The following is a 15,149-nucleotide window of genomic DNA, read 5'->3' on the forward strand; positions in this document are numbered from 1 at the left end:
CAGCTCGGAAGACATCGCGTTAGATCTCATTCTACGCTTTCTTGGTTCTCAAACTTTGCACAACCTACTCTGGTGGGAAATACTGATTTTTTGGCTTTTGTTTCTTATACATTCTCTCCCATCTCATCCTGACATACCCCCAAAATGGATTATCCCACTTTGGATGCTGCTCTGAGACATATAAATGGATGTTGAAAATTTAAGCTCTGAATAATTTCAGTTTCAGTGGGATTTTTCAATGGGGGGGGGTTAATCTTAACCAGCAAGATACTGACAATTGAGTAAGTGGGTGTGGTATATGTGACTTGCACTAGCCTGGCAAGAGGGCAGAAGTCTAGATTTTGTGCCTAGATAAGCAGACTAGCAGGGAAAAGCTGTTGGGCAGGAGACTGACCCTTTGTGGTTTTCCATGTCCTTACCTGTAAAGTAGGGAGGCTCAAACTTTCTGGCAAATTGCAGCATCGAAATGACCAGTTTACTAAGTATGTGGGTGGACCGTTGGATGCTAGACCAAATGTCTTTCAGATCATCTGAGATCTAAGATCTAGACAGAGGGTTGGCTGAGGGGCTGCTGTGTATATCAGCATTCAATCGTCTTCAGCCTCACCTGATTCTCTGTGTTAATGGAGTACACAGTGTCAGTCTGACCCAGCAGTTTGCAGGAATACGCAATGTTGACGGCTGTCTCCTGCTTGTCTCCTGTCAAAACCCACAGCTGGATTCCAGCCTCCCGCAGTGCAGCAACGGTATCCGGAACCCCTTCTTGGAGTCGATCTTCAATCCCAGTGGCTCCTGGAAACACCAAAGACATGGGAGCACAGTCCGGTCAAATGTGGTGGCAGCTTACTTCCCCCACAGAATTACACAGTCGTTCATCGAACACATTCTCTGTATTAGTCTGTGCACACTTGGTGTGCTGGCTAATTTTATGTCAACTTGACATAGGCTAGAGTCATTTTGGAGAAGGGAGCCCCAGTTGAGAAGATGACTCTGTAAGATTGGGCTGTGGGCAAGCCTATAGGGCATTTCGTTAATTAGTGATTGATGTGGGTGGGCCTAGCCCAGTATAACTTACTGGTGTGTGGCCACCTCTGGGCTGGTTGTCCTGGGTTCTATAAGAAAACAGGCTGAACTAGCCATGAGGAACAAGCCAGTAAGCTGGACTCCTCAGTTCCTGTATCAGCCCCGGCTTCCAGTTTTCTGTCCTATTTGATTTCCTGACTTGACTTCCTTCAGTGATGAACAATAATGTGGAAGTGTAAGCCAAATAAACCCATTCTTCCTCAACTTTCCTTTGGTCATAGCGTTTCATCATGGCACTAGTAACCTTAGTTAGGACAACTGCTACCTGCCCAGGACTCAGGTTATTGGATGAAGGGTTATAATTGAGCTACATGACAAGGTCAGAGGGCTTTGTGAATGGACACAGAGTGTCACCTCAACAGGCAAGGGAAAGTTTTGCTGATGAAAGACCATTTCTGTTTAGACCAGGGAGATCAATGGCAGAGGCAGAGGAACATTCCAGGTAGAGGGACCAGCATCTGTGAAGGCCTAGAATTCAGAATAGGATATGACTAGACAGGAGTCAAAGGGGAGGGAGAGAGAGGGAAAGGGGTTTTTGGGTTGTGTCAGGGCCTTGAGAGATACACGGTTCATTTGGCAGCAAAGAAATTTGTTAAGGGGAGTTAAGTTGGGGGGGGGGACAGGATCAGGCGTGTATTTTCAGGTCATTCTAGAAAATCAGGATGAGAGATTCTCAGGGACTAGGCAGGAATGCAGAGGAGACCTGGTGGTGGCTTGTGGTAACACAAGGCGGTAAGTATCGAAGAGACAGGAACTTGCTCTGGTGCAGATCACGGCAGACTTAATAGGGACTCCCATTTGTTTTTGCTTCTATTCATGACACAATTAGACATGCAGGTGCCATCATTTGTGGATGATCTCAAGCTTTGCCTCAACCCTGATGAATATATACCCAGATATTAAATAGTTGCTAAGTGCCTAATCAAAATGCCATCTGCATTCAAAATGATCCTGGGCCACATACTAATGGCTAACCAATTCACTTAGAGGAGAAGCAGAGGTTTTATTTCTTTGAACAATCCAGAGTGTCACTGTCTTGGCGGGGCAGTCATGTTGGCTGCATATTGAAAAGAAGAACTCGTATTCTGAGACTTAGTGTGAAGGCTGCACAGAGTTTTGGTGGTCACAGGGTTCTGGCTTTGAGTCACATTCTCCAGCCACCTTGAAGTAAAGAAAAGAACTCATCTCGTCAAATGTGCCTGCTTTGTGTTTCAGGTACAAATACATAGATAAACAAGTCTATGGGCCATGATGGCTTAAATAGTATCTTTCTCTGTGAGGTTTAGCCTTCGTGGTGAGCTCAGGAAATCGATTCACGGGACAGGGAGGCTGTGTGGAGGGAAGAGGAAAAACACATTTATTTGTGTGAAAGAGAAAATGAAACAGGAAGGCTGTGAACGCCTCTCCTAGACAGGAAAGCTGACAGGCTTTGACAAGTGAGTCCTTCAGCAGAGCTAATGAATATCTTCTGTGGCTCAGACTTGGTGCTACCCTGAAGCCAAAGACATTTCCAGGAGGTGAGAGAGCGGTGGGCACCCCAGATGGGGTGACTCCCTGTGGCCTTGTATGGTGGGTAGACTACTCTGAACTAGCTGCCTTCTGGTTTTTATAAAAATGATTCTTGTTTCCAGCTTTAGAAGTGTCAGGGCTTATGAGGCAGCAAACATAGGTCTCCACAGCCAAGACACAAGGCAAGAGGCAGAATGTGCTAAAGAATAAAAATTTCTGTTTGAAGGCTGTCCAACTAGTCTGCTGCTACCTTTTAGGTGTCAAGGTCTCACCGTCTTGTAGCAGTGAAAGATGGCTTTTGGTTTAGTGGCCAGTGCACACCTCTACTTCTTTCTTGTGTTGGGGGGTCTATAAAAAATTTCCCTAAACCTAAACTCTTTCCTGCTACTTCTCTTCGATCCTAGTGGCCTCAGAGTGATTAGAGACGAGGGTATCTCTCCCAAAACAGGAGATTAATTTCCCTAAGCAAGTCTTTTCGGTCTTCAGTTCTCCAATGCTCTTCTTCCTACAAACATCCAGCCTGTCTCCCGATCAGTCTTGATACTTCTCTTGCCCCTGGATCATCAGCCTACCTTTATACAGTGGCAGCCCTGGTGATTTTACTAAAGTACCCCATGAGTGTTGAGTGTATGACTTACATGGCCCTTTATTAACTGGGATGTGCTGGCTGCTCTTAACTCCTATCCATTCTCTTTTATATACTGTGGTCCAGCTAAAGAAGATCTCTGACATTTCCACTTCTCAGATCTCACTTCCTGCCTTTCATTTAGACCCTATATTTTGCTATGAAACCCCCTTTTCTGAATAACGTATCTTTTTCTTTTCAGCTAGTGGCCTCTCCAAACCCTCTTGGCCCCAGTGTGAGCTGGTATCTCCTATTTTGCATTCATGCCCCATCTGTACATCTTCTGTCCCAGCTCCTATCACTTCCTGAATGATGCTATGACTTGCTTAACCATTCAGGCTAGATACTGAGCTGTGGGAATGTGGAGACTATGATATCCATTTCTCACTCTAGCTGCAAAGCTAAGCATGCTACTTTGTGCACATAGTAGGTGTACAATAAAGTATTTGATTGGTCAGAGGAGTTTGCTGTTGGGGAAGAAGGCAAACTCTTCCAGTGGGGAGTCCAGGAATTTTCTCAGGACAACTCTAGGAAACAGGGCTGGTTGTTGGCATGGCCCAATTATGCCACAAGTCTGGAAAAACCCAGGGGAGGCTCCTAAATGAGACAAAATTGTAGCAGCACCAGAATCCTGGCCAACAGTTCCTATCCTAACTTGTAGCATTCCTCTCTCTCTCTTTTTAATGTAGCAATGTCTTATTTTTTAGCTACCGAGTAAAGTGAGGTGGTTCTCCAGGTGCTGGGCTGTCTCCATCAGAAGCTCCTCTCGGTTGTCTAGGGATGCCTCTGCCTCACGCCGGAAACTGGCCCACCTCTGGAAGTCCTCCTCATCTACGACCTATGAGACAGAAGAGGATTATCAGTAACCTTGAATGGACCATCAAATGGGATTCCTCCTTGTTCCTGAAATGCTGGCCTACTGTAAGTCTAAGTGGACCTCACAGAATTGGGCGTAGAATTTTTCATCGTGATATTTTGAATGCATAAATTGATGAAAGATTAAACCTTACATTCCATGATCACCAAACGTCTGAGTTCCTGCTATGCTTGGGTTTCAGGATGCCACTGACGGAGAGTGAGATGATTTAGTCAGGTAAGCTGCTTAAAGGACTAGTTCATTTTAAGGAGTACTATGCAAGCAGTGGAAAGGACAATACTGTAGAGTCTGTACAGAGGAACGGAGAAGGGGCTTGCTTTCTGTTGGATGGGGAGGTCCTACTGACAGCTGACATGTGAGATAAGACTCAAGGAGTTGATGCTGCAGTGGGTAGCCTTAGGCCCAGAATATGGATGATATGAAGTTGATGAGTTACTCTATAACGAGAGAAGAACATAGTATTGTGAGGGTGGAGAGGGAGGACAGGTCCAGGAGAAGTTAAGGTGATGAGTTGGAAAGGGAGAATATGGTCAAAATAGATTGTATGAAAGGACCCAACCCCAGGAGTCTCGAGGAAGAGAATGTATAAGTACTATGAAACAGTGATGAACTTGACCCCATTTCTGATCCAATGATGCATCAAGAAAGCAGCAGCCAGAATTTCCACAGCCTGTAGACTAAATGTACAAAGTAACTTCCTACTTTGAAGTCCCAGAGCACCTTTGGCCCATCATGTTAAATGTATGCATTCTCTTTTAATAAGCGAATGGTCCTTTTATACAAGCACTGGATATTAATTGAGTCCTTCTGTGTGTTGCTGTAGGGAAAATCAAGGGGATGTAGGTATTTTTTTATTTCCTTGTTCTGAGACAGGACCTCACAATATAGCCCTGCTTGGCTTGGAACTCAGAGATCTACCTGCCTCTGCCTCCTAGGTGCTAGGATTAAAGGCACACATCACCATTCTGGGCCATGAGTAGGTCTTTTGCATTTGAGAAATGTACAGTGTATAACAAGAGACAGAGATTTATGGGACAGACAGTGGTTAGGGTATAGTTATACTCTAATAAGCTATCCTAAAGGCACATTGAAAAGCGGCAAGAGTGGGACCTGTACCCAGATAGGCCTGGTTTTAAAGTGAATCTATTTAATCTCTATGGATCAGATGAGCAGCCCTGGAGGTCTGTAGAAGAGAAACTGATTCTGGCCACCTAAAAATGTGTGAGCACCATGGCATCCTTACCAGATATCACATATTCTCACCAGACGCCCTTGCTCTGTCCCCCTTTTCTACCTCTTTTGTAGGAGCTTAAAAGTCAAGTATCTGAGAACAAGAGGTGAGGGATCTGTATGGCCACATCAGAGCCAAAGGTAAAGCAGTAGCTAATGGTGAGGATGTAGGAAAAATCAGAATACAGCTGAAGACATCCTCATCACAGGGATTAGCCTCTATATAGTTATGCAAATTGGTACCATCAAGGAAGGCTCAGATTCTCAACAGAAACCAGAAAGCTAGATTTCTTTCATGTGAACACATACATGCACATACACATCCTCCCCAAATTTTAATTTAGACAAATAATTCAAAAATTAAAAGATTACTTTGAAGATAAAATGATATTTATGAATGGGTGGATAGGATCAAGATGCCTTAAGTGCATGCATAAAATTTTCAAAGAATAAATACAAATAAATAAATAATATTTTTATGAGTTGCAGGTCACCTATTACACATATAAAGAAGATAGAGAATGGTTAAAGGAACAGATATATAGTTTGTCTGTTCAGATTTCTGCCTCAGTCAAATTGTCACAGTCGTGGGTTTCTGCCTTGAGTCAGAATAGTTCTACATCACAAATCTAGCCAGGTGGGATGTAGAACCATAGTTCCAGTGACTTAGGAAATGAAGGCAGGTGATCACAAGTTCAAGGCTTGCCTGGACAACTCAGTGAGATTATGCTCCACAAAGTTACTAAGAATATAACTAACACCACCAAGCAAAGGCTGGGGTCCTTATTTAATATATGTGCATGGTCCAAGATTCAGTAGCCAAGAATATTAACTACGAAGCTTAATAAAACAAAACAGTGATCTTTTGTAAAGGAAGGAAGGAAAAACAGTTGGGGAGGTAGAGCAGTCAATATAGTGTTGGCCATGGAAGCTTGAAGACCTGTTTGTAAGCTCAGTTCTGTGGAGGCTCCAGAGATTGGAGAACTCCCCCCATTCCCCCCCCTCTCTCTCACACACACTGAAAGCGGATGTAGGAATGCTAACATCTGGAGCACGCCAGCAGGCTGGTCAGTTCTCACCTTCTTAGCGATGCACAGGGTTCGAAGGCCATCTCTTGCATACAAGTCCAGATGTCTTTGGGTCCGGGCTCGGATTCTCTTCAGCTTCCTTTCCACATCGGTATCACTCACTGTCAAATAGTTGTTGTTGCCCATGAAGCCATGGGCAAAGGCTCAGAGTTTCACCCTCAACTCCCTGGAGTCTTCCCAGTTAACTACAACCGTCTTAAAAGAGGAGGCCCCTTTCCAGCCCGCCCTAGGAACATGGAAGAGGTCTTTTGATAACAAACTGCCTTGGAAAATGATAATCCTATGAGTCCTCACACTGCCTGTCTCTTAGAGCTTTTCTTCAAAAGCCTAGCTGGGAAAAATGTCACTTAAGGAAGGGAGGTAATCTAAGAAATTGTCCAAATACATCTGCTAACTAGAGAATCGCCTAGAAAGTTAATACAGCACTATCATCAGGTGGAGGCTTGGGGGCTAGGAATTTCAGTCTTTTTGGTACCCAAGGTATGTTTTCCGTAGCCAGCCTCGCCCGGAGAGCTACCCAACTTTGCAAACTCTTCCCTGAAACTTAGACAACCCGTCATCTTCCCTGTCATCTCCTTTAGTTCTTGTCAAGCTCAGTTCCAAGACAGCTGCAAACCTGGATCTCATTAGCAGACTTCTTCAGCGCACTGGGTTTGCTGACTTAGGCTTTCTTTCAATACGGAGGATGGTGTTACAAAAAAAAAAAAAAAAAAAAAAAAAGCTTTTGCATTTCCTGTAACTTTAGTGTGAAAAATACCTCACTCCCTTGTTCAAAAATCCCCATGTTAAAGTTCCACATGGCTTATTTCTTTCTAAAATCATTAATTTTTCTCTATTAGACAGTAGGAACAGTTTAGGGCTGGCTGGTTGGGAAGGCATAGGATCTGATGCTGTCCTTTCTTCATCTAGGCTGTGATAGGCACCAGGCATCAATTAGAGTGCTCTGTAAATCTCAGCAATGAAGGCTTTAGAATCCCGTACCAGCACTGGACAGAGGTTTTAGAGAGATCTTCAGGAGTGAATAGAATTTGTACACCACACCCATTCCTTCATACAACACCAACTCAAAATATAATTTCTAATAGTGGTCTCACTAAGTACAGAGAAGTCCGATAAATATATCTTTATACAGTATAAATACCTTTTCAATTATCATTTCCTCATTGATCAAATGACCTAAGTACAGTCTTCATGTAAGCAATGCCTAATTGAACACCACACTATCTTATCTTTAAAACCATCCCTTTGGAAGCTCACCCTGTGAGCCCTTGCGTTTTCCCCCACCAGGCTGCCAGGAACCTTGTAGTCAAACTAAATGATCAAGTACCACAGATATACTAAACTTGATCTTATTTCTCCCCTCCCTTTCAAAGCGTTGTCTCTTTCTTAAGGCAGCAACACTATAATTGTGGTTTTTATTGGCAGCATCTCCAACCCATTTCTGCAATCAGGTGAGAAAGGAATAAACAAACATCTCCAGGGCAACATGGCTCCGGTGCCCAGAGTGCTATGGTTTCCTCTCTCAGCTCAGAAGCACTTGTCTGCCAGAGTCTGGGGATGAAGAGAACTAATTAGCTCCCTTCTCATTCTAAACACTAATCAGTCCCCATGAACCTCTTGGCTGTGATCCACAGCTGATAAGGCAGGAGGCTCTGGGCTGCCTGGGCAATTCTGAAGCTTGGCTAGGATCCACCATCCTCAGAGAATCATAACCCTATCACTGTCTTCTCCTTGTTAGCAATCAGGTTGCGGCTGCATACCAATTCCTGCGTCTCCAAGATTGGACACTGATACGTAGGGACTTTGGAACTTTTTTCTGGCCCCGTGCAAGTTTATGAAAATCTATCTTGGTGGGGTGGGCTCTGAGGAAATAGTAATAAAGAGAGACACTTGAGGGACCACAATGTGCTCTAGGATGTGACTAATGGATATTTTTGGTAGCCAGAAAGCTGGATATGGGTATGACTAATGATTATTTTAGTGAGTGTAGAAACCTGGAAACTGGAAAATCTGAAGGTAAAATGACTTCTCTTATAAAAGACTCTACACTCTACAAAGTTTTGAACATATTAATGAACACCTTGATTCTCTAAGTCAAGGTGATGGATAATTCAGTGTGTTCTAAGGATCTTGTTTTGAGAGTATCTTGTGGACTTGGGTCCCACTGAGACATTAGAGTGACCTTTAACTAGGGTCCCTTGTCACCATTCCACATTGCCTCTAGGACTATAGGACTCGTGTTTCCTGGCCTGATGATGTGAACTCACCACAGGATGGATCTTCCAGCAGGTCCATAATCACCGAATCAGCACCCTTGGTGTAGACGACGATCTCACCCGTCAGGGGGTGCCTCACCACCACTGACATTCTCTTCCGGACGGAGTCAAAGCCCAGGGTGAAAAGGAGGTCAAAGGTGAGGCAGATACCCTGGGGCAGACGCACAGTCACCTGCTCAGGTGTCCTAGACACTAGTGTGAAACTGTAGGCACGGGCTGCATGGACTAGGGCTGCCTCATCAGGGCTTTCAGCCTCGTAGCACAGCTCTGGTCCATCTAGGCTGAGAGCTGGGGCCTCCAGCCCCTCCTCCAGAGAAGTACCTGACTCAGACCCCAGGATGTCACCCTGCTCCCATGTGCTGCTTCTGTAACCACCATCAGTGGAACAGTCTCCGCTACACACAGATGCGTCATCTTTCTCATCGGAGTCCATGGTGGGCATGTTGGGCCCCAGACTCTCTCCTAGATCTGTGTCAGAGGGGGCCGTGGATGAGAAGGATTGGCTGAGACTCAAAAGCTTCAGCCTCTGGAAGAGCTGTTGAATCTTCTCCAAGGATGTCCCCAGAGCCTTGTTGGCCGGTGGAGTGGTGACCTGTGGTTGAGTAAGGAAAGTGCAGCATTACCATAAGCTTGCAAGCTGTCTTATACGGGGATGAAAGTAATTTGCCATCAGAGCATTATTTGGGTCTTCTGTGGTCATAGACAAACCCACGTGCTCTGTGGATCTCAGCCTTCCCACCCACACAAAGAGGGTGTTAGCTCAGATGTTTCCGTCTAGCTGTGGCCGGTGCTCATATTTGTAGTTTTTGAACATCTCACTCTGGCCATGGTGGAAAGAGAGAAGGGGATGAAAATGAAACGCTCCTCAGCACTCTTTCTCTCAGATGGAAGCTGCTTTCTCTGTGCACCAATCATCACATTTGGTTTCCCCTGAAACTCGATGGGCTACTGTCAGTACGGGTGTGGAAACCAGAGGCCCAGATGGTGAATAGTTTCGCCATGATACCTCAGTGTTTTGGTAATAGAGTTGGGACTCAGTTCTGAGTCTGGGTCCAGCAATTAGCTTGGAGCTATGTGCCAGTGCCAGACTTCTCATTAGCTTGAAAACTGAACTTGGCCGCTAGCTTTCCGCAAATAGTACTTCTCAAAAATAGTTGCTTATTCAGATAATGTGTTCTGCCTCCTATATATCACTGAAAATGTTTCATCATGAGGTGATTTTTCTGGGTGGCTTGAAATCTCTGCATAATGAGAAGTTATAGTCTAATGAGTCCTGTTTTCTTGGATTTATAGCCACATGTTTGCACCCAATCATCATCATTATTTTTTAAAACTTTTTATTGGTTCTTTGTGAATTTTACTCCCTGCACCTTAACCCCACTTACCTTCCCCTCTTTTCATGTCCATCTTCCACCCTTGTAATCTCTCCCATAACAGGGGGAAATAATCAAATCTCACTGTGGAAGCTATAGCGTGTCACGGTGTGTCTCACAACATTCCATTTTCCCCACACTTCTTTGCTTGCAAATGTTCATTTGCAATGACTTGTTGGTTTGGAATGAGACCTCTGGTTTCTGCTAACCTACCAACACAGGAACCTCACTGGGATTCCTCTCAGATATCCTGTGACTGCCCTATGTGGTGGAGATCCCGTAGTTTTGGATCTGTAGGACTGGCCCCTTCCTGAGTTTGTTGATGGGGTCAGTGTTGAGTTGAGCCAATTCTAATCCCTGGATCTGGGCCCAAGAGAGGGGATTTGGCTCTACTACTCTTGTGATCTAGGGTTCAGCTCTCCTGTCTATCATAGATGGTGAGGGATGAGGGAGGGGAAAAGAGCATCTCTCCTTTATCTGTGCTACTGCCTAGAAGAACAGAGGTAGAGATGGCTCTCCCACAGTCACACCCTTGAATCTGGCTTACCCTCAACCTCCACACCCAGGGCAAGCTCTGCTGAGATGCTCAGGTAAGGAACATGTTCAGCTCTTCTGCTTTCAGACCCCATTGGGGCCAACTTTCCTGCCCTATACCAGTGTTAGGGGCAAAGGGGGGGGGGATCTCTCCTTCTCTGACACCACTGCACAGCAGAGAAGAGGCAGGGCTGGCTCTCCTACACTCAAGTCCTTGTAACCTCCACATTCAGGGCCAGCTCCACTGTGCTGTCCAGGTGAGCAGGTCTGTTCTCCCAAGTGCTGCAGCGGGTGAGGGGCAGGGTTAGATCTCCCATTCTTATGACCTCAGGGCCAGGTCTCTTGCCTGAAGATGACAAGGGGCAAGAGGGTTCATCTGTCCTTCTCCATGTTACAGCACAGCAAACAAGTAGCAGGGCCAGCTCTCCCAGACTCACACACCGTCAGGCTGACTCACCTGCACCCCCACCGTCAGGTGCAGCACTACTGTGCTACCTACGTGAGGTGCGGGGCCTGGTCTTCCAAGTGCTGCTGCTGGTGAGGGACAGGGGCAGCTGTCCTGTTCTTCCAAGATGCCCAATTGAGGAGTCAGTTCGCTCAGATATCAACATGTCCCCAGGCAGCAGACCAGAGATATCTACCTGGTCTTGCTTCAGGGTCATGGACCCATCCAGACATGGCCCCCAGGGTCAGCACAGGCCAGGACTCTATCATGGTCCCAGGTGGCATCACCAGCTACTCATACCAGGATGTTCCACAGCATCCTTGAGTCTCCAGTTCTGCCTTTCTTCATTGTGCCCTCGTCCCCCCTCCCCTTACTTGCTCCCTTTACAGGCGTTTGGGGTCTGAGTGTCTGGAATCATCTTAGGAGTGGCCTCAGAAATATTATACCTCACATATAAATTTTGGTGCCAGGCATGGACTGCTTTGTCCATCCTCCCACAAGACTGTACAGGGCCTGACTGATGTTCATCTCCCCATGGCACTGGTCTGGTGGCCATCTCAGTCTTGCTCCTTGCTTGCCTGACCTGGTGACCCCGTGTGAGGCTTATCTGTCTGAGACTTGCTCCCACCTGGGGTCTTTAGTCCCAGATGTCATTCTTCTAGTCTTGGGAGCTGTAGGGACCTGCAGGGCTACAGACTGGTGGTCATCTCAAGCTTGCCTCTTTTTCTCTTTTTCAGGCAATGTTAGGCTACTGATTATTCAGGTGTTCAGAGGTCAGAACTCTCTGTCACCTACTAATGTACTTGTGACACAGCATCCATGCCTGCAATAATACTTCTGGTGGCAGGCAAATTATTCCTATCACTGACTTGTAGGGATCTTGGCTGGGTCTATAGATAGCTGAAGACTCATATACCCTCAGAAGTTTTGATTGTTTCCAAGGAAAGCACATAACACACAAGCTAATTAATTTTAACCTGTACATAAAAGCAGATTCCAGTATATGATAAGATACTGTTGGGAACCATAACAGGTGACTCTGCCACATGTTAACAACACTTTGTAAGTCAGGCCCTCAGACTTCACTTGTTAAATCCAGATTCCAGGATTGAAAGTGATTATGGAGAAAGTAGTTAGCACAGGACCTGGCACCCAGCCACATGCTCAATAACTATTAACTCAGTATGTGCCCCGCAGATGGACAGACCAAGGTTGAAGGTCGTACAAACAGCTGCTGTGTAATTTTCCCCATTTAAGGTCTAAAGAGGGAACCAGACCTAGGGAGATCACAGGGATGATCCAACTTTCAGAGAGATGGGCTGATGATGCTGTAGTTAGCACCAATGGGCTGTGCCTTTCTGATCAGGGATTTCCCAGCTGCCTTTGTACTTCTTCTTCTTCCCACCCCCATTCTCAACCATCGCTGGACTTACCCTCTTTCTGGGCTCAGTGGTTGTGGACACCATGACGGAGTTGCAGATGGTTAAGGCGAGAAAGAAGTCAGCAATGGAGGCAGCGGTGGAGTGCGAAGGCTTGGCAAGTCTGGTGTCCGATGTCTCCAGCCACAGGCCGGCATCTCTCACCTTGCTCAGGAGGTTTTTGTCAGGAGTCACATCTTTTTCCTAGAAGAAAAAGAAGCCCCCAGTGAGGTCTTTTCCCGAAAGGACTGGGAAGGGAGGTGCCTCCCAGCAGGCTCTGCCTGTCTAGGGTGAGGATAACGCCATCATCCCTGCAGTCTTGCGTTGAGCACATCTCCCTTCTGCTGGACTGATCACTCCTCTTGTTTTTTAAAAAATTTTGTTCTTCGTTGTCAGTTGGCTCAGTCGGCTCTGTGGAACCATCAGTTGCCAAGCCCCAACATGTCTTCTCATCACTTGTTCCTTCCTTCCTCTTGCTTCCGGTAGAGCCTGCTCCCCCCACAGCCCTCAGTTGTGTATTTTTGTACCAACTTTATACCAGTACTGCTGCCACTCAGCTCTTCCAGCTCTTCTCACCCTGCACATACACGTGTGCTGGGCCATGCTCCTAAGACACCACTTTCTCCCTGAAACTTCTGACTTCCACAAAGATCTTCAGATCATCAACATCAGCATCATCAACTACTCCTGATTCTATACCCTCTCACAAGCTTTTTTTTTTTTCCCCCCACCAGCAGACCCTAGAGATCAGTGTTGGAATCTGGACACACAATCTCAAGAACCCTTTTCCTACCCATCAGAGTCTCACTTAGACATTAATGACCACAGAAGTGTTGACATCAGGCTATCCAACTCACAGTGACTGCTGAGTCACAGAAACAAGTTCTACCCTGACACTAGAGGCACCAGGCATGTGAGGCAGAAGAGTGAAGTAGGCCAAGGTACAGCTGAGTTCATTCTGGGGAGAAAGATGCTGTTGACCTGGTAAGCCATACTAAATAGTGCTGCCAGCTTTGCTTAGCAAAATGCCCCAAGGTCCCTGGCTCTTCAGGAGAAAGCAGAGGTGGTAAGTGACCTGTTTTCTCTTTTTCTTTTTTAACTTCCTGAGCTGAAGCCGAAGTTTTGCAACTTTTCACATTTCTGTAGAACGTTCCATTTGAACTGTTGCACTGGAATAGGGGCTATCCATCTTCCATGCATTTGAATATTGTACTTCTAAAAGTAGCTCGCATTGTGAAGTGCTTTCTACCTTCTCAAGCTCAAGGCACCTACCAGATTGTCACAGTTTCATGTTGGAGATGTACGTAATCGTTTTTTAACCAAAGCCCAGAGATAGGGGATGATTTAATCACTGGCTCTTAGCAAGACAGGGTGCAGCCCAAATTACATATCAGATCCTTATACAACAGGCACAGTGTCTCTCTTCCTGGGGTTATGGCACAGGGGGTTGGTTCATTAATACTCTAAAGTTCTGTAGCCAGACTAGCCAGCACTACCGAAACACTGAGCCGTTTCTCTTGACAGTAAGAGCTCCTGTTTCCTGTTCATGCAGTGTTTCAGCTGTTCCCAGAACATCCGTCATCTCAATGGACCTTTGCTATTGTCTTTCTGCTGTTACCTCTAATTTTAGATTAGAAAACTCATGCCTAGCAAAAAAATTTAGTGCCACATCTAAACTCTCATAATAAAGCAGGAGGCATTTCCTCAGTTGACTATTGGTAGTTTGACTGTAGAATAAATATCACTTTGCTTCTGGACCAGGCAAGATCCTCCATGAGAAGGAACTGGCCTTTGGGACTTTATGTGAGACAGGGCCTTGAGTGTCTGGCATCCCAGATGCCATGGACTGGCTCAAATATCAAACCCGAGTTTTTGGGAGACTGTAGAAATGTTCCTTTTCCTGAAAAACGGACTTTTTTTTGGGTTGGAGAATGGTGCATGAATAGGGTTCTAAACCTTTTCACAGACATCCAGAAGTCGGAAGAAAGCTCAGAGGCCATCAAAGGTCAATTCTCTGTTTTCCTGCAGAGAGGCAGGAAATGTCTCATGATCATGTCTTGCCTTAGGGTCAGAACCAGGCCAACTTTCCCTCCACCACATACCACATCATGGGTTGATCCCACAGCTAGAATCACTTAGCAGGTACGTGGTCCTTGTTCAGGTATCCTAGAGTCTACCAGTGCCATGAGGATGATGGCTTGTCACCTGGAGTTAGGGACATGCAGATGTTGAATCATTCCTTTCCAGAGTACTTTGTTTGCCTACCACTGATGAGCTCTTAACTCTTTTTTGTTGTTTGCTTTCATTTATTCTTGAGTGTGTGTCCATGTGTGGGGGGTACCATGAGTAGAGATCGGGGACAATGTCTGGAAGTTAGTTCTTTCTTTCCACTATGTGGCTCCCAAGAACCAAACTACTTAAGCCATCAAGGTAGGGGACAGACAATTTTTCCTGCTTTGCCATTTCAGTGGCCCTCTGCATTCCTATATTAAAACTGTTTTAAAACACATTTCTACTTGATTATATGGCAGTGTGTTGTAAAATGCTTCTGCTGGTATTAGAAGATATGTCAATCAACTTTTACCTAGTCACTAGGCTGGGCTGTTGCTCTGCAGGTCTCTTCTGGATGCCATTCTTTTTCCATGTGGTCTATTAGCATTTGGGAACTTAGCCCTTAAAGCACAGAGGCAA

The 15,149-nt window shown here is 45.7% G+C and overlaps 1 protein-coding gene across 1 annotated transcript in view; it reads right to left on the bottom strand.

The window, feature by feature from the left end:
- ATP10B (ATPase phospholipid transporting 10B (putative)) overlaps positions 1 to 15,149 on the bottom strand; it is a gene marked incomplete at both ends in the record, with an annotated part of 91,217 nt that overhangs the window by 22,181 nt on the left and 53,887 nt on the right. Inside the window, 5 exons of the mRNA XM_080942274.1 lie at positions 608 to 792; positions 3,929 to 4,055; positions 6,404 to 6,513; positions 8,680 to 9,280; positions 12,474 to 12,662. Coding sequence (XP_080798400.1) covers positions 608 to 792; positions 3,929 to 4,055; positions 6,404 to 6,513; positions 8,680 to 9,280; positions 12,474 to 12,662 — 1,212 coding nt within the window. The remainder of the gene's footprint in view (positions 1 to 607; positions 793 to 3,928; positions 4,056 to 6,403; positions 6,514 to 8,679; positions 9,281 to 12,473; positions 12,663 to 15,149) is intronic.

This window comes from Micromys minutus (genome assembly GCF_963924665.1).
Source record: "Micromys minutus genome assembly, chromosome: 31".
Classification (NCBI taxonomy): domain Eukaryota; kingdom Metazoa; phylum Chordata; class Mammalia; order Rodentia; family Muridae; genus Micromys; species Micromys minutus.